The 26,939-nt window shown below is 41.7% G+C and overlaps 2 protein-coding genes across 2 annotated transcripts; one reads left to right on the forward strand and one right to left on the reverse strand.

Moving 5' to 3' along the window:
- Positions 1 to 1,633: 1,633 nt before the first annotated feature.
- LOC139376213 (transcription factor Jun-like) lies at positions 1,634 to 5,844 on the forward strand. The gene has a single exon (XM_071118519.1). The coding sequence runs from the start codon at positions 4,366 to 4,368 to the stop codon at positions 5,314 to 5,316; it is 951 nt and encodes a 316-aa protein (XP_070974620.1). The 5' UTR covers positions 1,634 to 4,365; the 3' UTR covers positions 5,317 to 5,844.
- A 4,160-nt stretch (positions 5,845 to 10,004) lies between these two features.
- LOC139376212 (transcriptional adapter 1-like) lies at positions 10,005 to 26,809 on the reverse strand. The gene is made up of 8 exons (XM_071118518.1): positions 26,715 to 26,809; positions 24,023 to 24,114; positions 18,302 to 18,367; positions 18,113 to 18,210; positions 17,780 to 17,992; positions 17,424 to 17,575; positions 10,723 to 10,879; positions 10,005 to 10,509 (listed from the first exon to the last, which is right to left on the reverse strand). The coding sequence occupies exons 1-8, from the start codon at positions 26,786 to 26,788 to the stop codon at positions 10,357 to 10,359; spliced, it is 1,005 nt and encodes a 334-aa protein (XP_070974619.1). The 5' UTR covers positions 26,789 to 26,809; the 3' UTR covers positions 10,005 to 10,356.
- Between the last annotated feature and the right edge of the window lie 130 nt (positions 26,810 to 26,939).

Genomic DNA, 26,939 nt, shown 5'->3' on the forward strand with positions numbered 1-26,939 from the left:
TTTACTGTTGCCTTATTTTAAAGTGAGGATGTCGGGAAACTAATCTATATGTATAAAAAATGCTCTGCCATGATTAGACCTTCAAATGGGATTGACCTCAATTGAAAAAAAGGCATACACTTCTTAGAAATAGGTGATAATAACATAGATAAGTCAGGGTCATTAGAGTCTAACACAGATTTTTTTTTTAAACATTCAGTCAGAATTGGAAGACAATCCTATTGACGCTGCCAAGACTACAAGGGCGAATACAGTATCTTACTATTGTGTTATTTTCTTAGAAAGTATAAACACTTAAAGCCAAGGGCAAACAGAGAAGCAGTGCACAGTTAGCAGGCTGTGTTAGGGCCATACATAAATAGAGGGGAGAGAGAATAGAGGAAGGAGAGGATGGAGGAAAACATAGCAGCAGGACAGGAAGAAACAGATGGTCGTTAACAAACACTGTAGACATGCACATGAGTGAGTGAGTGAGTGAGCGGGCAATCTAACTTTCCTCTATTCATGAACAACAAATGCAAAGGGCACTCTCCACATTTTGGAAAGAGCAGAGCACAGACAGGAAGAGTGTGTATTCATGGGCTAAGGATCCATCACTTTCCAACAAAGGACAGCTTATGGCAGCTGGGTCTGGGTCTAAACTCTTGATTACACCTCATGTCCACATGCATCAAACTCTTTACTTTCCTGCGGAAGTCATTCATTGTCAATGAAGCAGTCCGCAACGCTACGTTGGGGGTGCCGCAATAGGCTGCGGTGCATTCTTTGTACCGCATGCATTCAATATTTTCCACTTGTGGGTTGCTTTACCGTGTGGTGGTACAAACAGAAGCACAGTCACAGACTCTAACAAGCTTAGCTTTTAGCTACTGTAGTTGAAAAGCGAAGCACATGTGCGTCAAGCACGGACAATGTGGACTAGACATCCAGCAAAAGAAAACGCATATGCATCTGGTGGACATCGGGCAATACAGACCTCCATGCAGTGGAAGCAGCTGGCTGAGCCAGGGGGAAGAAGGTGGTGTTATCTAGAGGTTACCCATCAGGCCACTGAACAGGAAGCAGGGACAGAGGAACAGGAAGTATGGCCAGGTCAGCTGTAGGCTGATGGGGAAAAATTCCCAGTTACAGTAATAAACACAGCAGCGTGCTGGGGGATATGTGTAAACCTATTTTATCTTCAGCAAAGAGACTGCTGAGAGACTATTCTCGAGTCTTGCTAGCTCCATACAGAGAATGCAGGTGTGTGTTTTTCTTTTTGGGGCTTATGTGTGTTTGATCTGTCCCTGTGACTGTGTGCATGACTGTGGTATTGGAACTTTGTTGTTGAATCCATTTGTTGTTAGTATCATTATCGTGACAGGGGGAACAGACTTTCCAAAATATTCCAATCTGGAATTCACACTGAAGGTGTCAATATCTCCAAATGGTGGTTGTTGTTCTGCTGTCAAGGCAACCTGAAGACAAGTGTGTCATCTCAGGGTTGATCTCACAGCAAGGACAGAGCACAGAGACAATACCAGTGCTATCAGTGCATGAGTTTGCTTGAGACTGAGGAGTAACACTGAGGCTCATTGAGCTCTACTGGGACTGGAAGGAGTTTCTCCACACATGGCATATTACAGACATATCATAAGACATATTTTCATCTATTCAGGGAAATAATGAAAAACGTAGTTAGAGTTTACATTCAGTAATGCTAATACCTAGGATATGTATTTGCATGGTAGTACCTATGTAATTACAGTGTAGAAACACATTGTTGCTACATACAGGTAACTGCCAAAATAATGGAAGCACTTGAGGGATGCAAAGTACTGTATATTAAAGACAGGTTCTTCCACACAGGTGTGGTTCCTGAGTTAATTAAACAATGAACATCCCATCATGCTTAGGGTCATGTATAAAACTGCTGGGCAGGCCATTATTTTGGCTTCCATTTCTTTGTCCGCATAGGATGAGAATGCCCCCATCCACAGGGCACGAATGGTCAATGAATGGTTTGATGAGCATGAAAACGATGTAAACCACATGTCATGGCCATTTCAGTCACCAGAGCTCAACCCAATTGAACACTTATGGGAGTTTTCCACCACCATCAACAAAACACAAAATGATGGTATTTCTTGTGGAAGAATAGTGTTGCAACCTTCCGATAGAGTTCCAGACACTTGTAGAATCTATGCCAAGGTGCATGGAAGCTGTTCTTTCTCGTGGTGGCCCAACACCCAATTAAGACACTTTGTGTTGGTGTTTCCTTTATACCTGTACTTGAAGCAACCCTTAAAATGTGAGGCACAATGTTCTATTTGATATTCATTTGAACATTTTCCTTCCCCTATATAACCAATGCAGAATGGATCACCTGAAAAGCTAAACAAAAAAAAACAGGGGGAGCCACCCCCCTCCCTCGACCCCCCTCTCTCTCACACACACCAGAAGTAGTCACCTCCAAAATGATTGACACCCTTGATAAAGATGAGCAAAAAAGACTATCAAATAAATAATTAAAATACTGAGCTATATCGTATGCTCAGCATATTAAGAAAAATATATTTTATAATAGCACAATTGCTTGTAGAAAGATATTTTGTTTAACAAGTAGCCTAATACTTATTGTCACCCTGGCTTTCAATATTCCAGCACCCTCTCCTTGGGAGGATAACGACAGAGCCTTTTTCTCAAATGTTTTATGAGATTGGAGAACTCATTGGGAGGAATCATAGAACCATACAGAATTTTTCCAGATACTTGATATCTTCGACTGCCCTCTTCAATTCAAACCACAGGTTTTCAATGGGTTCAAGTCCGGAGACAAATAAAATGTTGATTTTATAGTCAATTGACAATTTATTTATGGATTTGGATGTGTGCTTGGGGTTATTGTCCTGCTGGAAGATCCACTTGTGGCCAAGTTTCAGGGTCAGATATACTGGTTGCTGAGGCAACCAGGTTTTGGGCTAAAATGTCCTGGTACATGATGCTGTTGACTTAACGAGGTCCCCCATATCAGTGGAAGCAAAATAGCCCCATAACATCTATTACTCCAGTGTTCATTTGCTAAACTGTAATTACTTTGCTACTATGGCCAATTTATTGCCTTACCTCCTTACGCCATTTGCACACACTGTATATAAACGTATTATATTGTGTTAATGACTGTACGTTTGTTTATTCCAGGTGTAACTCTGTGTTGTTGTTTGTGTCACACTGCTTTGCTTTATCTTGGCCAGGTCGCAGTTGTAAATGAGAACTTGTTCTCAACTGGCCTACCTGGTTAAATAAAGGTGAAATTTAAAAAAATCAAACACATATTTTATAGTAGGTATGAGGTACAAGATCCCTCACAATGTGTTCTCCAATCTCATAAACATTTTAGAAAAAGGATGTGCCGTTATCCTCGCAAAGGTGCTGGAGTATTGAAAACAGGGCTGCCAATAATTTTGTAATTTATTTTGTGAAAAAAACGTATTACTTGTTTTAAAAACATATCTTTCTCTGAGTAATTGTGTTAGTATATAATTTCAATTTTTTTTGCATGAAATATAGCTCAGTATTTGAATTATTTATTTGATATCGTTTTTTTGCGAATCTTTATCAAGGGTGACAATAATTTGTGTGGTGACTGTGGTGCCAAATTGCCACGCTTCCACATACAAAGTCAAAGAGCAAAAGAAGGAAAGCAAATATTGTGAAAGCTGTTATTCAAAAGGAAATCTAGTCAACCTGATTAAAATTGGGTTGCGAAATAGAGCGGGTAACAATATTTTCAAAAACAATACGTAATCCCAGAGGACACCGCTCCTTTTACTGCATTACCTAATCCCATCAACCATTGCGGGAGGCGGGAACATGGCTGGTTGTCCACGCAACGTGCATGTGATTACAAAAAGTAACGCCCATCACATCATCTCAAACCAATAGGAAGCCTTAGAAATTACATCATTGTTATTTTCAGTATAGCAGCAGCATAGAAGTGGATAAAGTTCGTCTCCACGTTGGAAGTGCTAGAAAGTACATTGTATCGAGTGAGATACAGCATCTGCTTAAAAAAGAAAAGCCTCATTTCAGTTGGCAAATCGAATAAAACAATTCTTAATTGAAAAGACGTATATCGATTGAGGAAGTGAATATTTTTGTTTGATACTATTCTTCTTTTATCAAGTCTCAAGAAAAGTTTCCACGTAGGACATCAAAAGTTGTCCTCCGACTTGAGTTTCGAACATTAGTCTACTTGTCCTAAAATTGTCAAAAGATTGGGGACATCGGATTGCAGTTTATCCCTCAATTGTTTATTGCAATTTCAACAGTTGATGCTTTTATTTTTTCCCAACAACTATCTTCGCGATAAAGACCAGTCAATTGATGCCCACCAAGATGGAAGCTACATTCTATGACGAATCGGTAAATGGTCAGCAAGGCGCAGTGGGTGGATATCATGGGTTTAACCCGAATAGTATGAAGCAGAGTATGACACTGAACCTCAACGACCCTAAAATGTTTAAACCTCATCTGCGGGCGAAAGCTATCGATATACTGACGTCCCCTGATGTGGGATTATTAAAACTGGCCTCTCCGGAATTGGAAAGGCTCATCATCCAGTCCTGCAATGGTTTGACGACTCCGACCCCAACTCAGTTCCTCTGTCCCAAGAACATCACCGACGAGCAAGAGGGTTTTGCTGAGGGTTTCGTGAGGGCGCTCGCGGAGCTTCATTATCAACAGCATATGCCTAATGGCAGTTGTGACTCTCAGACGAATGCTTCCAACGACATGGCATCCGCATCTACTGTGTTGGACAGTCCTATACCCTACAGCTGCACCGTGCGCCCCGAGCCACCGGAATACACAAACTTGGGCCTTTTCAATCGGACTGTCAGCTCTGCGTCGGCACCTACCGGCGACAGACACTCCTCCGCCAGTTACACGTCCGTCCCGTCCCAAACCCACATCGAGACCCAGCTGCCAGCCCAGCACCCACGGCTACAGCCATTCAAAGAGGAGCCCCAGACGGTGCCCGAGATGAGTGGCGATACCCCTCCGATGTCTCCTATCGACATGGAGAGCCAGGAGAGGATAAAGGCCGAGAGAAAGCGCATGAGGAACAGGGTGGCCGCGTCTAAATGCCGGAAAAGGAAGCTGGAGAGGATCTCGAGGCTGGAGGACAGGGTCAAAAACCTGAAGACGCAACACACAGATTTGGTCTCTTCTGCCAACGTGCTCCGGGACGAACTGGCACTGCTCAAACAAAAGGTCATGGACCATGTTAACAGCGGGTGCCAACTCATATTGACGCAGCAGCTCCAGGCGTTCTGAACAGCCATAAGACATTGCGGTTTGAGTGAAAGACTTTTCATTATGGGACCAAACGCAGCTCCTATAGGGGCGTGTTCTTCGTCTTTGCGCCCTGACAGAATGGCGACAAGAAAAATAAACGTATTCGTGGAATAAATAGGCTAGTGGTGGCTACGGCCAACAAACAGTAGCAATGCCTGTTGATCGATTACGAGTTCTGACATTGTCTAGTATGTATATAGACCAAGTCTAGCACTGAGTTTTCTCACCAGCGACAAGTTGTACAATGTAACACTATAACGTTACGAGACTTTGCTTTATTGACACACCTTGTGCGAGGATTGACCCAGAGGTGTTTGTGTACTAGGACTGACACAAAACTGCCTTACTTTCTTAACATTAATACCATTTTGTGAAAAGGTTCAAACAAATGTTAGACCTGAATGAATACTTTATCATAATACTATTTTTATGCCTGTCTTTTGAGCACTTCAGAAAATACAAATATACGACAAATACAATGTGGAATAAAAAGTCATGAATTGAGAATATTGTCTTTGTTATAATTATAAAGAATCGGGTTTTAAATAGCTTTTATTGGCGCAGAAAACACGTTGAATAGTTCGTTCTTGGATGAACAGTGAATACATTTAATGTTTGTTAACAGTAAAATGGGGACAGACTGACCATTGAGTCACTCCAGTGTAGTGTAATCGCTTGGTAGGGGACCGTGCTCCTCGACAACGATTGGACACCGTTTCGGAAATGAGCAGCAAGCAAGCCAAATATGGCAAGAGAGCTCTGGGAGCAGTTACGTTTTCTATGACGGTGGGTCAGGGTGTGCCTAAAATACTGTCCGTCGCCTGTTGTAAATGCTGGTTGGTACTAATAGTCTTACGACTGGTGTTTTAAGGAGCTGAGGTGCTATATAATAAATTAAAATATATTTGATAACGAGTTCTCATGACTGAGAAAAAAAAAACATTCTTCAATAGTGTCTTGTAGATAGTGTAATGGGTTCAATAGATTTGTTCAATAGATGTGTATACGTACGTGTTCAATAGTGTCAACTACTGCCCCCCTTCACACCTACACTGCTGCTTAAATGATTACCACTATGCTGCTATCCATTGGTTATTGATTGACATTCCCAAGTATCTATTCATACTGCTACTGGTCACTATTACTCCTGTTTACATGTACAGTGCATTTGGAAAGTAATTAAGGCCTCTGGACTTTCCCCCCCCATTTTGTTATGTTACAACCTTATCAATTTTAGAATTAATTTTTTTCCCCTTAATCAATTTACACACAACCTCATGACAAAGCACAAACAGGTTTGTATACGTTTTTCGTAAATTTATATTAAAAATAAAAACTATCACATTTACATAAGTATTCAGACCCTTTACTCAGTACTTTGTTGAAGCACCTTTGGCAGCGATTACAGCCTCGAGTCTTCTTGGGTATGACACTACAAGCTTGGCACACCTGTATTTGGGAAGTTTCTCCCATTCTTCTCTGCAGATCCTCTCAAGCTCTCTCGGGTTGGATAGGGAGCGTCGCTGCAAAGCCAGAGATGTACGATCAGGTTCAAGTCCCGGCTCTGCCTGGGCCACTCAAGGACATTCAGAGACTTGTTCCAAAGACACCCCTGTGTTGTCTTGGCTGTGTGCTTAGGGTCGTTGTCCTGTTGGAAGGTGAACCTTTGCCCCAGTCTGAGCGCTCTGGAACAGGTTTTTATCAAGGATCTCTCTGTACTTAGCTCAGTTCATCTTTCCCTCAACCCTGACTAGTTTCCCAGTCCCTGCCGCTGAAAAACATCCCCACAGCATGATTCTGCCACCACAATGTTTCACCGTAGGGATGGTGCCAGGTTTCCTCCAGATATGACGCTTGACATTTAGGCCAAAGAGTTCAATCTTGGTTTCATCAGACCAGACAATCTTGTTTCTCATGGTCAGAGTCCAGTAGGTGCCTTTTGGCAAATTCCAAGCGGGCTGTCATGTGCCTTTTACTGAGGAGTGGCTTCCGCATATCCACAACTGAGAAATCGGAGAAGGGTCTTGGTCAGGGAGGTGACCAAGAACCCGATGGTCACTCTGACAGAGCTCCAGAGTTTCTCTGTGGGGATGGTTGTCCTTCTGGAATGTTCTCCCATCTCTGCAGTACTTCACCAATCAGGTGATTGGTTCACCAACCTGATTGGTGAAGTACTGCAGAGATGGGAGAACATTCCAGAAGGACAACCATCCCCACAGAGAAACTCTGGAGCTCTGTCAGAGTGACCATCGGGTTCTTGGTCACCTCCCTGACCAAGACCCTTCTCCGATTTCTCAGTTTGGCTGGGTGGTCCGCTCTAGGAAGAGTCTTGGTGGTTCCAAATTTCTTCCATTTAAAAAGTGATGAAGGCCACTGTGCTCTTGTGGATCTTTTTCTTGGTACTCTTCCCCAGATCTGAGCCACAACACAATGCAGTCTCTGAGCTCTACAGACAATTCCTTTGACTTCATGTCTTGGTTTTGCTCTTGCATGCACTGTCAACTGTGAGACCTTATATAGACAGGTGTGTGCCTTTCCAAATCATGTCCAATCAATTTAATTTACCACCAGTGGACTCCAAGTTGTAGAAACATCAAGGATGATAAATGGAAACAGGATGCCCCTGAGCTCAATTTCAAGTCTCATAGCTAGGGTCTGAATACTTTAAATAAAAAAGGTATGTTTATTTATTTTTAATACATTCGCACAAAAAAAATCTAAAAACCTGTTTTCACTTTGTCATTATGGGCTTGTGTGTAGACTGAGGATTTTCTAAAAAAACAAAAACTATTTTAGAATAAGGCTAACGTAACAAAATGTGGAAAAAGTCGAGCTGTCTGAATACTTTCCAAATGCACTGTATATAATACCATTAGTATATTACCATAAGTAGTTATATATATATATATATATATATATATATATATATATATATATATATATATATATATATATATATATATATATATCCCTGCTACCAGTCATGTTTTAGGCCAATATACATGTAAACAGGACTATCACGCCTACACGGACACTTGCACACCACTTATGATGCTGCCATAATGTTTACTATTATTATAAGGGATTCATAGCAAAGCTATGCTGAACAAATTTGCCTCAAGAACCCATACGGTCCCTCAGGATAGATTTTTCTCCATCTTGGACATTTTGGAAAATCTTTGAAAAACTTCTCATGAACCATAAATCCAAATTATACCATCTCTTAACTTAGTTTGAGAAAACCTAAGGAATTGGTGACGAGATGGCTGAGTCATTGATAAATCAGGAAATCAGATTTTACATGTCCATTTAAAACCTTTGTAAATCCACAATGGCCTATCAACTTTGTAGGGTCATCAAATACATTACCATGATGAACCATGTTAAGTTTGACTAACTTTTTTAAAGATATCAAAGCCAAAGTGAATTGTTAATAGTTTCCTATGTAAGGCTAATGTTTAAAGTAATCATAAAATAATCTTCACCTGGACTGAAAGTCTGATACACTCAGAATTTGGTATTTTGAATCATCAAAACAGTCCCTAAACAGTTTTGAGAAAATAACATTAATGCATTCAAAAGATGGCCACACTATACCAGTGGATGCATATTAGCACATATGTTAAAAACAAAAATATAACAATAACTTCAAAGAAATCTTCTCATGAACCATGACACCAAATGTGGAATGTTGGCCCATGCCACATCTTAACTTAGCTTGAGAAAAGCTAAAGGGATTGGTAAAAAGGTGGCAGAGTTAACAAATCAAAAATCAGATTTGACGTGTCCATTTAAACCACTGTAAAGCCACTCCAAAGTGGCCTATCAACTTGAAACGCATCATTGCCATCATGGACGTCCTTAAGATGAACCTATGTTCATCAGATGCTAATAATACTTAACATATTCTCATGAAGTCAGATTGAGTCTATATACCAAATCTGGAGTCAATGAATTAGCCTAATGAATTTGACAATGCGTAGTTGCTACATTCAAAGTCTGCCACACTACACCACTAGATGGCACCATATCACACCAAGGCTATAAAGAACTGAACCGATGGACATGGGCCATGAAACTTGGTAAGTAAACCTTACGTATATGTCCTTACAAGCTGTGTGAACATAAAGTCACTGCAACCTTAGACGGCTGCACCAGACCAGTTGGTGGCACTATAGATGTCATATTGGCAACAGTGGCACCATAAGATACTAGAGTAAATACTATTGGTCAAGTGGACTTTGATATTAAACAAGATCGCTGGTGTAAAAAAAAAATAATAATAACTAAACCATATATACATATTTGTATGCATACTAATGCATGCATTGCTCTGACAAAGTACAGTGAACAAGGACCCAAGTGGACTACTCAGGCATAACTCTACAAGAGCATGTTAATATCGCAATAATAGGGCTGCAACATTTGTACACAGAGGCTTGGGAAATACAACAAAAGTAAACACTATTCTATCAAACAAATTAACTGACAAAATAAACCCACCAGAAGGTCAGAAATGCACACCTCCTCAAACATATTAACATCACTAACGGTGCATTTAAAGGAGGGTCAGAGAGGCTATGGTAGAGCTATCACTGTGTGCGCACGTGTGTAGACATGTTAGTGCCATAACAAGCTGTCTGTGACCACACCACACTGGGCCTTCATTCCTTCCTTTTCATTACAGCACAGCTCTGTGAGCCTTCAACACAGATCTACTGTGTGCATCTTAGGCTGGGTTTGCACTCTACCAAGCGTTCGAAAACGTTATTGACACTAGTGTAAAGTTGTGGTGCGTGGTGAAGCGGTTGCAGAGCCTCTACGGAGTAGACCTAGTGGAGTGGAAATCCAGTCTTCGATATCATCCTCTCGCTCTGCTTCAAGGCAGGGTTTAGGGGCCATATGGATGCCTCAACACTGTGTGTGTTAAACTCTCCATTTGTCTCAGCCATACCCCCACCACAATCTGCCTGTCTATCCACCTGAGACTGTCTGTGTGTGTGTGTGTGTGTGTGTGTCTCAGCTGACGAGCAGACCATCCTTCCCTGCGAGGCGTTGGCGGTGCACATGGTCCTGCTCCAGGTCCTCGTGACTGGGATGCCACAGCCGGGACAGAATCCGTTCCATGTTCAGGGCATACATGGTGTGAGAGGGCATCACACCTCGGTGGACCTACGTCAAGGAAAAACATGAACAATATAGTCATTTGAGTTGATTTTTCTTTCACATACAATGACACAAATACCGTTTCAGGTTTCCTTTTGATTAGAGAGAAAAATGTTTGTGGAATGCGGTTGAAAAAGCAAATCAATTCATATGTCAGAATGTTTTTTGTTATAGGTATATCATGTGACGTAAGGCAGATTGAAGCTGTGATTCTCTCACCTGTAACGCTTCCAGGAGGTCAAACATGCTGATCGGAGGGAGGGGCGCAAGGAGACTGTCACCAGAACAGGCCAATAGGAGAGCAGCCTGCTGCTCAGCATCGTCTTGTAATAGCTGAGGGGGCGGGCCGGCCAGACGAGATGCACTGTGAGGTGGGCTAGAGTATGGATGAGGAGAGGGAGTCAGAACAGACGAGCATGACAAGAGCCTAAAAGTAATTTATTAGTAAGGGGAAATTCTGCCTGGCCCTAAAACTGCAAAGGACCCTGCCTTTGTAAATAAAATAAAAATAAGTATTTTGAATGGACCTCTATCCAGTCTCCAAGTGATCCTTTTTGCAGTGTGCTGTATGGGCAGCTCTCCTACCTCACTTTACTGCTACTACTGGTGCTTCATGTACCTAAAGTATAGTATGTTGTTTGAACTAACAACCATTTAAGGTAAAACTGAAGTCTATAAAATTACTCTAAGTTGACCCTTGATGTTACATTTGAACAGAGCAGTTAAACTTTATTCTACAGTCCACCGCTTACCATATAGTTACTCATTAAAATGGTAATTGCCTAATATTTGCATTTTGGTTTCTATGCAATTCATTGATACAAGTAGATGTGCAACCAGAGGGGGGAAAAAACTATTTTTTTAATTTTTTTTTTTAACTCTAGACCACCTTTACTCCACACACAGAGACACATTCAAAGCTCTCGCTCACCCTCCATTTGGCAAATCTGAGCATAATTACATCCTCCTGATTCCTGCTTACAAGCAAAAACTAAAGCAGGAAGTACCAGTGACTTGGTCAATAAGAATGTGGTCAGATGAAGCAGATGCTAAGCTACAGGACTGTTTTGCTAGCACAGACTGGAAAATGGTACGGAATTCTTCCGATGGCATTGAGGAGCACACGTACATACATACCCCAACCAGAAGCCATGGATTACAGGAAACATCCACACTGAGCTAAAGGGAAGAGCTGCTGCTTTCAAGGAGCGGGACTCTAACCCAGAAGAATATAAGGAATCCCACTATGCCCTCCAATGAACCATCAAAACAGGTAAAGCATCAATACAGGACTAAGATTGAATCGTACTACACCGGCTCCGATGCTCGTCGGAGGTGGCAGTGCTTGCAAACTATTAGACTACAAAGGGAACCACAGCCTGAAGCTGCCCAGTGAGCGGATTTTTAATTATTAACCTTTATTTAACTAGGCAAATCAGTAAGGAACAAATTCTTATTTACAATGACGGCCTACCAAAAGGCCTCCTGTGGGGACGGGGGCCTGGGATTAAAATAAATACAACATAAATATAGGACAAAACACACATCACAACAAGAGAGACAACACAACATAAAGAGAGACCTAAGACAACACAGCATGGTAGCAACACAAAACATGGTACAAACAATATTGGGCAGTCAACAGCACAAAGGTTAAGAAGGTGGAGACAAACATACATCACACAAAGCAGCCACAACTGTCAATAAGAGTGTCCATGATTGAGTCTTTGAATGAAGAGATTGAGATAAAACTGTCCAGTTTGAGTGTTTGTAGGAGCTCGTTCCATTCACTAGCTCCAGCGAACTGAAAAGAGGAGCGATCCAGGGATGTGTGTGCTTTGGGGACCTTTAACAGAATGCGACTGGCAGAATGGGAGTTGAATGTGGAGGATGAGGGCTGCAGTAGATATCTCAGACAGGGGGGAGTGAGGCCTAAGAGGGCTTTATAAATAAGCATCAAACAGCAGGTCTTGCGATGTGTATACAGAGATGAACAGAATACAGAGTAGTACAGAGTGCAGTGATGTGTCCTATAAAAGCGCATTGGTGGCAAATCTGATGGCCGAATGGTAAAGAACATCTCGCCACTCGAGAGCACCCTTACCTGCCGATCTATAAATGATGTCTCCGTAATCTAGCATGGGTAGGATGGTCATCTGAATCAGGGTTAGTTTGGCAGCTGGGGTGAAAGAGGAGCGATTATGATAAAGGAAACCAAGTCTAGATTTAACTTTAGCCTGCAGCTTTGATATGTGCTGAGATAAAGACAGTGCACCGTCTAGCCATACTCCCAAGTACTTGTATGAGGTGACTACTTCAAGCTCTAAACCCTCAGAGGTAGTAATAACACCTGGGGGAAGAGCAGCATTCTTCTTACCAAATCACATGACCTTTATTATAGCTGTTCAGAAGGTTAAGGGCAGAGAAAGCTTGTTGGACACTAAGAAAGCTTTGTTGTAGAGTGTTTAACACAATCCGGGGAGAGGCCAGCTGAGTATAAGACTATCATCTGCATATAAATGGATGAGAGCGCTTCCTACTGCCTGAGCTATGTTGTTGATGTAAATTGAGAAGAGCGTGGGGTCTAGGATTGAGCTTTGGGGTACTCCCTTGGCGACAGGCAGTGGCTGAGACATCAGATTTTCGGACTTTATACACTGCACTCAGAGAGGTAGTTAGCAAACCAGGCCATAGACACCAATACTCCTTAGCCGGCCCACAAGAATGGAATGGTCTACCGTATCAAAATCTTTGGCCACGCCAATAAAAATAGCACAATATTGCTTAGAATCAAGGGCAATGGTGACATCATTGAGGACCTTTAAGGTTGCAGTGACACATCCATAACCGGAGCAGAAACCAGATTGCATACCCGAGACAATACTATAGACATCAAGAAACCCAGTCAGTTGATTATTGACAAGTTTTTCAACACTTTTGATAAACAGGGCAAAATAGAAATGGGCCTATAACAGTTATGATCAGCTTGATCTCCCCCTTTAAATAAAGGACAAACTGTGGCTGCCTTCCAAGCAATGGGAACCTCCCCAGAAAGGAGAGACAGGTTAAAAAGGTTGGAGATAGGCTTGGCGATGATAGGGGCAGCAACCTAAAAGAAGAAAGGACATAAACCTTCTAACCCTGATGTTTTTTTGGGGTCAAGTTTAAGGAGCTCCTTTAGCACCTCAGACTCAGTGACTGCCTGCAGGGTGAAACTTTGTAGCAGGACAGGGGAAAAAGAGGGAGAAGCGTCGGGGATAGCCGCATTAGAAGGGGTGGGAGATGAGGAAATGTTGGACGGGCAAGGAGGCATGGCTGAGACAAATAGGAATCCTGACTTAATGAAGTGGTGAATAAAGAGCTCAGCCATGTGCTTCTTGTCAGTAACAACCATCAACATTAAGGGACATGGGCAGCTGTGAGGAGGGTTTATTCTCCAGAACTTCTTGGGGTTAGACCCAGAGAGAGAGAACTGCTCCTTAAAAGTAACTAACTTTGGCCTTCATGATAGCCTGAGTTCACTTAATTGTCATTTGCCTGAATGATAGCCAGTCAACTTGAGTATGCGTGTGCCGAGCCTGTCGCCAAATGCAATTCTTGAGGTGGAGTAACTCTGCAAGATCACGGTCGAACCAGGGGCTGAACCTGTTTTAAATTCTCATTTTCTTTATGGGGGCGTGTTTGTTAACAATACCACTGAAAGTATCAAAAAAGGAAGGTCCAATGCGTCTTAGAGAGGATCAAGCTGATTCTATACCATTTTTACAGAGGCCAGTTCATGAAGGAAGGCTTGCTCATTAAAGTTTTTTAGCAAGCGTCTATGACAAATCAGATGAGCTAAATTACTTCTATGCTTGTGTCAAGGAAAGTAACACTGAAGCATGCATGAGAACATCAGCTGGTCCGGACAACTGTTTGATCACGCTCTCCATAGTCGATGTGAGTAAGACCTTTAAACATGTCAACATTCACAAGGCCAGACGGATTTCCAGGACGTGTAATCCGAGCATGCACTGACAACTTGGCAAGTGTCTTAACTGACATCTTCAACCTGTCCCTGACTGAGTCTGTAATATCAACATGTTTCAAGCAGACCACCATAGTCCCTGTGCCCAAGAACACTAAGGTAACCTGCTTAAATGACTACTGACCCGTAGCACTCACATCTGTAGCCATGAAGTGCTTTGAAAGGCTGGTCATGGCTCACAACACCATCATCCCAGAAACTCTAGACCCACTCCAATTTGCATACCGCCCGAACAGATCCACAGATGACACAACCTCTATTGCTTTCTACACTGCCCTTTCCCACCTGGACAAAAACACCTATGTGAGAATGCTATTCATTGACTACAGCTCAGCGTTCGACACCATAGTGCCCTCAAAGCTCATCACTAAGCTAAGGACCCTGGGACTAAACACCTCCCTCTGCAACTGGATCTTGGAATTCCTGACGGGCCACCCCCAGGTGGTAAGTGTAGGTAACAACACACCCGCCACACTGATCCTCAACATGGGGGCCCCTCAGGGGTGCGTGCTCAGTCCCCTCCTGTACTCCACATTCACTCATGACTGCATGGCCAGGCACGACTTCAACAGCATCAGCAAGTTTGCAGATGACAACAACAGTAGGCCTGATCACAAACAATTATGAGACAGCCTATAGGGAGAAGGTCAGAGACCTGGCAGTGTGGTGCCAGGACAACAACCTCTCCCTGAACATGATCAAGACAAAGATGATTGTTGACTATAGTTAAAGGATGTCCAAGCACGCCCCCATTCTCATCGACCGGGCTGCAGTGGAGCAGGTTGAGAGCTTCAAGTTCCTTGGTGTCCACATCACCAAAAAACTATCATGGTCCAAACACATTAATAACCTCTTGGAACTCCCTCTCCTGGATAATTGTCATCAATTGACACTAATTAGCATAACGCAACAGACAAAAAAATATTACTAGAAAATATTAATATTCATGAAATCACAAGTGAAATATATTGCAACACAGCTTAGCCTTTTGTTAATCGCCCTGTCATCTCAGATTTTGAAATGATGCTTTACAGCCAAAGCAAGACAAGCATTTGTGTAAGTTTATCGATAGCCTAGCATAGCATTATGCCTAGCTAGCAGCAGGCAGCTTGGTCACGAAAATCAGAAAAGCAATCAAATTAAATCGTTTACCTTTGATGAGCTTCGGATGTTTTCACTCACGAGACTCCCAGTTAGACAGCAAATGTTAATTTTGTTAATTACAGATTATTTTTATAGCCGAAACACCTCCGTTTGTACTTCACGTTTGGTTGAGAAATCCACCGGAAACTGCGGTCACGACAACGCCAAAAAATATTCCAAATTAGATCCTTAATAATAATCCATTATAATCAATCCTCAAGGTGTTTTTCAAATATCTATTCGATAATATATCAACCGGGACAGGTGGCTTCTTAGTAGGAAAGAGAGAAACAATGGCAGCATTTGTCTTTTACGTACAAAACACTCTGAGAGCCTCCAGCTGACCACTGACGCAATGTTGACGTTCAGGCTCATTTTTCAAAATAAAAGCATGAAACTATGTATTGTGACACTAGACACATTAGGGAAGCCATAGAAAAAGGAATCTGGTTGATATCTCATTCACTGCTCAATAGGAACGCAGAGCTTTCTAAATAAGAGTCCCTTCCTGATTGGATTTTTCTCAGGCTTTCACCTGCAATATCAGTTCTGTTATACTCACAGACAATATTTTTACAGTTTTGGAAACTTTAGAGTGTTTTCTATCCTAAGCTGTCAATTATATGCATATTCTAGCATCTTGTCCTGACAAAATATCCCGTTTACTTTGGGAACATTATTTTTCCAAAAATGAAAATAGTGCCACCTAGTTTCAAGAGGTTTTTTTTTAAGACAGTCGTGAAGAGGGCACGACAAAGCCTAGTCCCCCTCAGGAGACTGAAAAGATTTGGCATGGGTCCTCAGATCCTCAAAAGGTCCCACAGCTGCACCATAGAGGTAATGGTTGCATCACTGCCTGGTATGGCAACTGCTCGGCCTTCGACCGCAAGGCACTACAGAGGGTAGTGCGTATGGCCCAGTACATCACTGTGGCCAAGGTTCCTGCCATCCAGTACCTCTATACCAGGCGGTGTCAGAGAAAGGCCCTAAAAATGGTCAAAGACTCCAGCCACCCTAGTCATAGACTGTTCTCTCTGCTACCGCACGGCAAGCTGTACCGGAGCACCAAGTCTAGGTCCAAAAGGCTTCTTAAAAGCTTCTACCCCCAAGCCATAAGACTGCTGGAAAAAGAATCAAGGGCTACTCAGGCCCTTCTTTTACACTGCTGCTACGCTCTGTTTATTATCTATGAATAGTCTCTTTAACCCTACCTACATGTAAATATTACCTCGACTAACCGGTGGCCCTGCACATTGACTGTACCGGTCGGTACCTCATGTATATCGCCTCGCTATTATTATTTTACTGCTGCTATTTAATTATTGGTTACTTTTTATTTTCAATGTTTTACCTTTTTCTTAAAAACTTCTTATAGCATTGTTGGTTAAGCAGGGCGGCAGGTAGCCTAGTGGTTAGAGCGTTGGGCCAGTAACCAAAAGGTTGCTGGATCAAATCCCCGAACTGAAAAGGTAATAATCTGTCATTCTGCCCATGAACAAGGCAGTTAACCCACTGTTCCCCGGTAGGCCATTATTGTAAATAAGAATTTGTTCTTAACTGACTTGCCTAGATAAATAAAAGTGAAATAAAAATGTAAGGGCTTGTAAGTAAGCATTTTACTGTAAGGTCTACCTACACCATTTGTATTTGGCGCATGTGATAAATAACACTTGATTTGATACTTTGTTGAACATTTTTCTAGTTGATTTAAGGCAGCTGAACACTGCAGAAAAACAATTAACCTCACTACCAATCTGTGACAATGTGGTAGGCTGCCAGGCTGTTCTTCAAGTAGGGCTGGGGGGTGACATCACTGCTGAAGGCGTAGGGGAAGTGTCCATCACGCAGTCGGTAGGCCTTCCTCCTGGACACCACAGCAGTCAGCATGTCCTTCAGGTGGTTCTGTGGTAGTGGAGGGAACGACAGGTGAGTGAAGTGTGTGCATGGGGGGGGATCCTGAGTGGACTGATACAACTTGCTGCTGGAAGGGGTACAAAGCCTGTATCAAAGCATAAAGTAACCTGTGCTACATGAGAAACATGAAGTCTTACAACCCTTCTCATATCTTGTACTAGTATCCCATAAAAACACACACTCGACACATACCTCCACTGCGTGGACCATGGTGCTGACGGCGTCCTCCGTGACGTTGTCCAGGCCCAGCTCAAAAGCGGTGACCATCATGCGGGCCTCCAGCTGGCCCCGGGTGGGCAGCAACAGGGTGTGGGCACTAAGTCTCAGCTCCTCTTCCTCACTCCCAACCTCCCGCGGGCTGAAGGCCTGGGCCGCACTCAGAGGGTTCTGGGGCTGGAAACGATGCTGGACACACAACAGGTCACACGCACGGAATTATACTTCACCAACAGGAGAGGTCTGAAGTTTATAAGCCATGTATTACTGCCACCTCCCATTATGCATTATTGAAGGACAACAACTCACATCAAATTTCTGTCTGAAGGAGAACTTCTTTTTTCCTTTGGCAGGCTTGACAGGCTTGGAGGCTGAGCTACCTGCCCACTGCAAAGATCCAGCACCCTCTGGAAAAGGGAATGGGTTGCAGTCAGGTTTGTGGTCAACATACAGATGTGTAGTATCCATCGATAGTGATATACTCGATGGAAAACCTACCTGGTGTGGAGACGATTATCTGACAACGTGTGAGAATGGCCAGGAGAAAGTCATTGTGGACATGAACTGAGAGAGAGAAAGAAAAATAAGTAGAGAGTTTGATTGAAATTCATTTTTTTGTTGTTGCACTGAGCAGACTAGCTTTGGTCCATACGCTTGTGTCAGCTCGTAGTGAAAAACGGACGCATGTGCATGGCTAGCGGCTGTAAACAAAGTGCTCTCATTACTCACTGAAGAACTCAGTGAAAAGTTAAATCAGAACTCTAGTAACATCTTAACTTTGGTGAGTAATGAAAGTATATTGAAGCCAGTCACAAAAAAAAAAAAATTGTTGATGGGGGATGAATGGAAAGATGCAAGTCGCTGACATGGACCAGAGCTTGGTTTAAAAGCCCTTGATTGCTGATGCTATGTATTGGTCAGTGAGAGGCTTTGAAGCCCCAGGTCACCCATATTGTCACTCCCCAGAAGCAGTCCTCCATAGGTATTTCAATTAAAATGTTCCAAGGACAAAATTACATGTCATTATAGGTTTTGGGGGCAGTAATTAGAACTTTCCAAAAATTATACTTAAAGTTTTTATATTTTTTTTTCAATTTTATTTTTAGCTCACATAATATAAAAGTATGCATTAAGGTGCATCTGTAATCGAATAAATAAGGCAAAAATACATTTAGACATTTGTGCTGCCATCCTGGAACGCAACTCAAGGGCAGAATAACATTAATAAATGCATTTTTAAAGCTTCCAAAATATGTTTTACAACAGTGGGGGAGTGCCTAGATGGAGGCGGGGAGCTTCAAAACAGGCCTTTCCCAAAATGTACCTTGGCCTTTCCAACCCTGACCCAATATATACAGTTTAAGATGGAAGTTTACTTACACTTAGGTTGGAGTCATTAACTTCCTGGTGAATGGGGGGGGGCAGTATTGAGTAGCTTGGATGAATAAGGTGCCCAGAGTAAACTGCCTGTTTCTCAGCCATAAAAGCTATAATAAGCATACATTTGTATATTTGGATTTAAAAAACTCTGAAGTTTCTAAAACTGTTTGAATGATGTCTGTGAGTATAACAGAACTCATATGGCAGGAGAAAACCTGAGAAAAAAATCCAACCAGGACGTGGGAAATCTGAGGTTTGTAGTTTTTCAACTCATTGCCATTCCAATATACAGTGTCTGTGTGGTCATTTTTGCACGTCCTAAGGCTTCCACAAGATGTCAACAGTCTTTAGAACCTCGTTTCAGGCTTCTACTGTGAAGGGGGGCTGAATGAGAGGGGATTGAGCCAGGTGTCTGGCAGAGTGCCATGGGCTCGTGACGCAAGTTCATGTGAGAGTTACCTCGCGTTCCATTGCTTTTCTACAGACAAAAGGAATTCTCCGGTTGGAACATTGAAGATTTATGATAAAAACATCCTAAAGATTGATTCTATACTTCGTTTGACATGTTTCTACGGACTATAACGGAACTTTTTGGACTTTTCGTCCGACCTTTCCGCTGGACTTGCACGCGCGTTGTGAGTTTGAATTTGTTTACCAAGCACGCTAACAAAAGGAGGTGTTTGGACATAAATTATATACTTTATCGAACAAATCAAACATTTATTGTGTAACTGGGATTCCGGGGAGTGCATTCTGATGAAGATCAAAGGTAAGTGAATATTTATAATGCTATTTCTGACTAATGTTGACTCCACAACATGGCGGATATCTTTATGGCTTGTTTGGGCTCTGAGAGCTGTACTCAGATTATTGCAATGTATGCTTTTTCCGTGTTTTTTTCTTAAATCTGTCGCAGCGGTTACATTAAGGAGAGGGACAGTAGCGTCCCACCCCGCCAACAGCCAGTGAAAGTGCAGGGCGCCAAATTCAAAACAACAATCTCATAATTAAAATTCCTCAAGCATACAAGTATTTTACGCCATTTTAACCTCTTACTTCTACCCCCTCCTTTTTTGAAAATTCTGTTAAAAATCGCACAACTTTTCAGCGTCCTGCTACTCATGCCAGGAATATAGTATATGCATATGATTAGTATGTGTGGATAGAAAACTCTGAAGTTTATAAAACTGGTTAAATCACGGCTGTGACTATAACAGATCGTGTGTTTCATTGAAAAACGCAAGAAAAACTGCTCTTTGAAAGCAAAAAATAATTTCCATAAGTCACTTCCACCAGTTGTTAAAAGAGAACAGAATTTAATGGGAATCTGCCTGCAATTCATACAAATTCCGCACGATGGCGCCATTGTCCTAATTTTCTATTGAATTAATTGTTGGAAAATCCATCTATCTGACCTCCATTTTCCCAGTCTTCACCCGGATGCAGTTGAGGGAGATTTCAGATGGCATTGTTTTTGAAGTGAAGACCTATTGAAGAGACATCGCCCTGTAATCATTTTGATAGATTATAAACGTTTACTAATACCTAAAGTTGGATTACAAAAGGATTTCGAAGTGTTTTGTGAAAGTTTATCGTCGACTTTTTTAATTTTAAAAAATTACGCAGCGTTTAAAAACGATGATTTTTTCTGAATGACACAACTTCCATACAAAGCTATTTTGGGTATATATGGACCGATTTAAACGAAAAAAAGACCCAATAGTGATGTTTATGGGGCATATAGGAGTGCCAAGAAAGAAGCTCGTCTAAGGTAATGAATGTTTTATATTTTATTTCTGCGTTTTGGGTAGCGCCGGCTATCGCAAAATCTGTTGTTTACGTGTCGAGCTGGCATTTTGGGGGGTGCATGCTATCAGATAATAGCTTCTGATGCTTTCGCCGAAAAGCATTTTAAAAATCTGACTTGCTGGCTAGGTTCACAACGAGTGTAGCTTTAATTCAATACCCTGCTTGTGAATTTTGATCAAAGATTGAGTTGTAACGAGTACATTTAGCATTTAGCGTAGCGCATTTGCATTTCCAGGGGCATACTTGGGACGTCTGCGTGTCAAGTATTCTCAAGAAGTTAAAGATACAATTCTCATTAATCCAGCCACAGTGCCTGATTTCAAAAAGGCTTTACAGCGAAAGCACCACAAACGATTATGTTAGGTCACCACCAAGTCACAGAAAAACAGCCATTTTTCCAGCCAAAGAGAGTCACAAAAAGCAGAAATATAGATAAAATGAATCACTAACATTTGATGATCTTCATCAGATGACACTCATAGGACTTCGTTACACAATACATGTATGTTTTGTTCGGTAAAGTTCATATTTATATCCAAAAATCTGAGTTTACATTGGCACGTTATGTTCAGTAGTTCCAAAACATCCGGTGATTTTGCAGAGAGCCACATCAATTAACATCAATTCTCATAATAAACATTGATAAAAGATACAAGTGTTTTACATGGAATTTTAGATCCACTTCTCCTTAACCGCTGTGTCAGATTTCAAAAAAACTTTACGGAAAAAGCACACCATGCAATAATCTGAATACGGCGCTCAGACGACAAATCAAGCCAAACAGATATCCGCCATGGAGGAGTCAACAGAAGTCAGAAATTACATTATAAATATTCACTTACCTTTGATGATCTTCATCAGAATGCACTCCCAGGAATCCCTGTTCCACAATAAATGTTTGTTTTGTTCCATCATTTATGTCCAAATACCTCTTTTGTTAGCGTGTTCAGTACACAATCCAAACTCACGACGCGCGGTCACTAGCAGCAGACAAAAAGTTCCGTTACAGTCCATAGAAACATGCCAAACGATGTATGAAATAAATCTTTAGGATGTTTTTAACATAAATCTTCAATAATATTCCAACCGGAGAATTCATTTGTCTGTAGAAAAGCAATGGAACAGAGCTCGCTCTCACGTGAACGCGTCATTCGCCCCCACATCACAGTAGAAGCATCAAACAAGGTTCTAAAGACTGTTGACATCTAGTGGAAGCCTTAGAAAGTGCAATATGAACCCATAGACACTGTATTCGATAGGGCAAGAGTTGAAAAACTACAAACCTCAGATTTCCCACTTCCTGGCTGGATTTTTTCTCAGGTTTTTGCCTGCCATATGAGTTCTGTTATACTCAGACATCATTCAAACAGTTTTAGAAACTTCATACTGTTTTTTTTATCCAAATCTACTAATTATATGCAGATTCTAGCTTTTATGGCTGAGTAGCAGGCAGTTTAATTTGGGCACGCTTTTCATCCAAAATTCCCAATGCTGCCCCCTACCCTAGAGAAGTTAATAAACAATTTTTAAAGGCAAATTTGTGGAGTGTTTGAAAAACAAGTTTTAATGACTCCAACCTAAGTGTATGTAAACTTCTGACTTCCAACTGTATATATAGACCCATTCCAAACAGACCCGAGGACAACCTGTATAGACCTAGTCAGATCCAGACTTGGTCCTATCCGAGTGAGGGAGCTGAGTTACTTTATTAACCGGAGGTGATAAAGTGCGAGAAGAGACAGTCTAGCAGGAGGGGCAGGGCAGTACTGTGAGTAACACAGGGAGGAGGGAACCAACAAGCTACACACTCCAGAAAAGCATCTCTCTCTGTGTGTGTGTAGAGCCCCTTCCGGAAAAGTCTTAATTACACATACCCGAGACAATCATATCAAATCTGACCCAGACCCGAGACACTATTTATAATTCTGGATCCAGACCCGCTCAGGTCCCAAACGGGTCTCAGGCAATGTTACCTCTAACCTGCAGGCTCGCAGCTCCCCGGGAATGCCGCCCAGAAGAAATATCAGCCCGCATAGAGAAGCACGACATTGAACTTCACTCAAATTTTCACTAACACTATGAACATTTCCCTTTACTATGGGAATTGCGATCGAATCAATGCAATGCTAGCCACTTTCAATGCAACATACCGAAACAAAACAAAGTATGCAAGAGATTTTGTTTTAGGCAGAACGCATCAGAGTAGGGTTATATTGCATTGACAGGCCTGAGACCCGAGTTAGGCATAACCAATCAGAGCTGCAGTAGGCTTATATGCAATTAAACTATATTAAACTAACTATTAAACTAATATACAATTAAACTATTACAGCATGAGACCAAAGCGAGAGCTGCATGTAGCCACATGCGCACATTTGTTCATATCCTTTGCCTTATTAGCCCAGTTATAGATAATTTGTAGTCAGCAATGGGGGAGTGATTGATTCCTACAAAAGCACAAAACATGTGCATTTGTAGACTTTTTTTGAAAGCGAAGTGTTGTATTTTGCAACAGGCTTGAATAAGCCAAGTAGCCAACAGGCAGAGGGTAGCATAATTTTTCTTTCCTGTAATAATGGTATGGGAATAATGATGCATTTTATTTTAAAGTGGTTTGTTGCAACAAACACAATAACATTTTCATCCTTATCTGAAGAACAAGTGGATACACAAGTTAATGTCAAGCCCTGCATGTTTTTTCTAAAGTCTCATGGAATGTATGCCTACATTGAACACCACCCATCGGCTGATACCGTAGGCTGAATGAAAGAACAACTATTTCCATGTTAAAATGTTAGGCCTACATTATGATCAAATAGCCACAGTAGCCTACTTGACCACTTAAAACTAACTTAAAGCGGTTACAGCCTCATCGTTCACAGTAAACACTCGCTGGAAGTCACACAGCATTTTCTAAATGTTCAAGTTTAAGCAGATCTGAAATTTTCTCAGTGCATACATTTCTGTATGAAGACCTCTAGTCCAACCCACAGAAACAGTCAGAGAATGTTGAATAATTTCTCCACTAACCGTTGTCTTGTGCCAAAAGGCGACGAGCCTCGATGTCAAACTCTTCCTTGCTTATCTTGTGTTTGAACCACAGTTTCAAGTTCGACCAGTAACTATAAGAGATGCAATTGAGGAAATTAACATTCATGACAACGTTAGCTAAACATTCAGTAAAGTTAACGTAAAAGCGTGCGCATACTAGGTTCGATTTGCTCCTGGCAGAACTTGGCTTGGCGAAGTGATCGTCTGTGCCTCGCACACCTTCACTTGAGAAATTGCAATATTACGGTTTGTCCCTCAAGACAACGTAGCAACATAGCCAGTATACACTTCCTCAAATTAGTCAGAATGAATATAAGATTAATTCATAAATTGTCATTCATTTTGACGTTTTTGCAGGAGAGGCCTTAGTCGAGCCATATTACATCTAACAGATGTTCGTTGCAGCATTTCTGAAGTAATAAACTAGTCATCTCTCGTTGAATAACAGCACTTAGTTCCCACTCCTACAAGGGGGAGTATACCGAACTTCGACTTGGGAGAGTATTCGAACACGCCTGGTGTTCAAATTGATTACGTTCGTTGCGGAACAAGAGTTGAGTGGAGATGAACGGACTCAGTTCAGTTGTCAGTCGTCCTGATGTGTCGTTCCCAGCTAGCTAGTTTATGCTTGTGGCTAGAAACTTATCTGCTGGTTGGTCTTGGGACTGTTCAGAATTATTCCATTTTAATCTGATTCATTTTTCTTTTTTCTACCTTTTACCTTTATACGTCCTGCTAATTGGGACTTTTGCAAATGTTTTGTTTTCTGAGTGAGGGAAATGCTGTAAATAACGAGGACACCCGTGAGGCCAAATGTGCACTGAACATCTCCATATCACAAAACTCATGTAATATACTGTGTCAACGTTTATGATCACTATGTTTTATGTAATTACAAGATGACATGGCATTATACACTGGGTTGTCCTGAACAGAATGAGCCTGTTTGTTGTATTGTAAAGAGCATTTGCTCTGGACCACGCATCAGAATGCACTCATGACTCCATTCCATGCGCACCAAAAGTACGATCTGCTTCTCTGAATTGCCTTGTGAAAGATTAACACGGTAAAATCGTATTTTATAATTTAGCTAGTCATGTTGCAAATTATACCCACCTGACCCAGATTGCGATATATAATGGATTGCGTAAACAGTAGAACAAAAACGCCACAAAACGAACTGTTCCGGATGGATGCGGACGCCTTTAGTCGCACAATTTGACATCTACCTAAGATGTTTGGTGCAGTATTTCTCAAGTGGAAAAATGTACATGAAAACTAGTCATCTGTCGTCGAATGACAAACACCTAATTGAAAAATCCCTACTGATGACCAATCACTGACGAAGGGGCGTAGACTTTGAATACCTAACTTCGACTTGCCTCAAGAAAAAGTGTGTGCGCTCGGAACAGCCTAAAAAACCCTGCCGAACGCCCAACGGTTTTGTTTGTTTATATGCGCGAATCGTGTACTCCCGAGTCGATATTCACGTAATAAAAGGGAATTCCCATCGACCGCAAATTGCTGTTTGGCGCACCGGGCCGTCGTTTGATATTACTACTTTTTCCATAACGACAATACAAGTTTGACGTTGGGCGAAAAAAATAATGTTCATAATGTACCTATGACAATTGTCTACAGACATGTCGATAACCAGACTTTAGACTTGCTTTCAATGAGAATAACAAAGTCATTAAACATACTTTTTAAAAGTAGTTTTGAACGGTAAATTGGCTAAAACAAGCAGACAAGTAAATTGCATTTGTAAAAAGAGCCAATGGGGTAACCTAGGTAACCACCGGTTGTTTTACCCACAGGCGGGCGAGGTCGCGATGTTATACCTATGGGTGTGTTGGTAAATTCACTCTGGAGTGCCAAACTGCGTTCTGGGCGTTCTTAAATTGAGAGCATTGTCAGATTGCCCGTTAGTAAATTCAGAGGTCCACTGGACGCTCTGGCCGAGGAGTAGAGTTGATCCGAGCAGTTTTGAGCTCCCGAATGGCACAGTAGTCTAAAGCACTGCATCTCAGTGCAAGAGGCGTCACTACAATCTCTGGTTCGAATCCAGGCTGTATCACATCCGGCAGTGATTGGGAGTCCCATAGGGCAGCGCACAATTAGCCCAGCGTCATTCATTGTAAATAAGAATTTGTTCTTAAATGACTTGCCTAGTTAAAAAGGTTAAATGTACAAAATAATAATTTAAAAGCACCCAAGCTAAATGGCTAAATAAAGTTAGCTAGTTTGCTAGTTACTTCCAGACACAAATAAGAGAACACCTCACTCTGACCATTTCACTCAACCTAACGGAGCTGGTTAAGCTGCTTTTCATGGCAACAATTTTAATAACTTTTTTTGCCGAAATGTACAGACACGGGTCATATTAAACCGGTGTTGCGCGTTCAGAAAAGCATCAGTTACACTTCACTCTAGCACACTCAGGCAAGAAGCTCAAAAATCGAGCAGATAGCCAGAGCGAATTTACGAACGCACCCATAATACCGACTGGGAAACAAGCTACAGGCTTTAGCTAGCTAGATAATACATAGCCGTTAGCAGAGAGCTAGTTTAAACTATCCATTTGTGGCCGATTAAAACAACTTTCGAAATAGGAAAGTTAAAAAGAAAAGTGCAATGACAACATCAAATCAACCAATGGTTGCTTACTTACTGTTTAACATTATCATCAATTGCTTCAGTTAAATGCTTCTTGGCTATTTCAAGCTCAGTAGCATGGGCTGCCATAACGACGTCTATACAAGTGTTGGACGTAATCATCCCGCGCCTGGGCTGCATCTTCTTTTTTCTGTTATCGGAAGTGTGTGCATCAGCAAAAGGTGTAATAGCGCCACCTATGAACTTGGAATATAGGAAAACACACACACACACACACACA

This window comes from Oncorhynchus clarkii, chromosome 20 (genome assembly GCF_045791955.1).
Source record: "Oncorhynchus clarkii lewisi isolate Uvic-CL-2024 chromosome 20, UVic_Ocla_1.0, whole genome shotgun sequence".
NCBI classification, from domain to species: domain Eukaryota; kingdom Metazoa; phylum Chordata; class Actinopteri; order Salmoniformes; family Salmonidae; genus Oncorhynchus; species Oncorhynchus clarkii.

Bases quoted from the DNA above. Each gene is read 5' to 3' on its own strand.
- LOC139376212 (XM_071118518.1), bottom strand. From the start codon at position 26,788: ATGGCAGCCCATGCTACTGAGCTTGAAATAGCCAAGAAGCATTTAACT. The intron at 18,368-24,022 runs GTTAGTGGAGAA...TCTCTCTCTCAG, and splicing joins CCTTTTGGCACAAGACAACG to TTCATGTCCACAATGACTTT. The intron at 17,993-18,112 runs GTGAGTTGTTGT...TTGTGTGTCCAG, and splicing joins CCTTCAGACAGAAATTTGAT to CATCGTTTCCAGCCCCAGAA.
- LOC139376213 (XM_071118519.1), top strand. From the start codon at position 4,366: ATGCCCACCAAGATGGAAGCTACATTCTATGACGAATCGGTAAATGGT.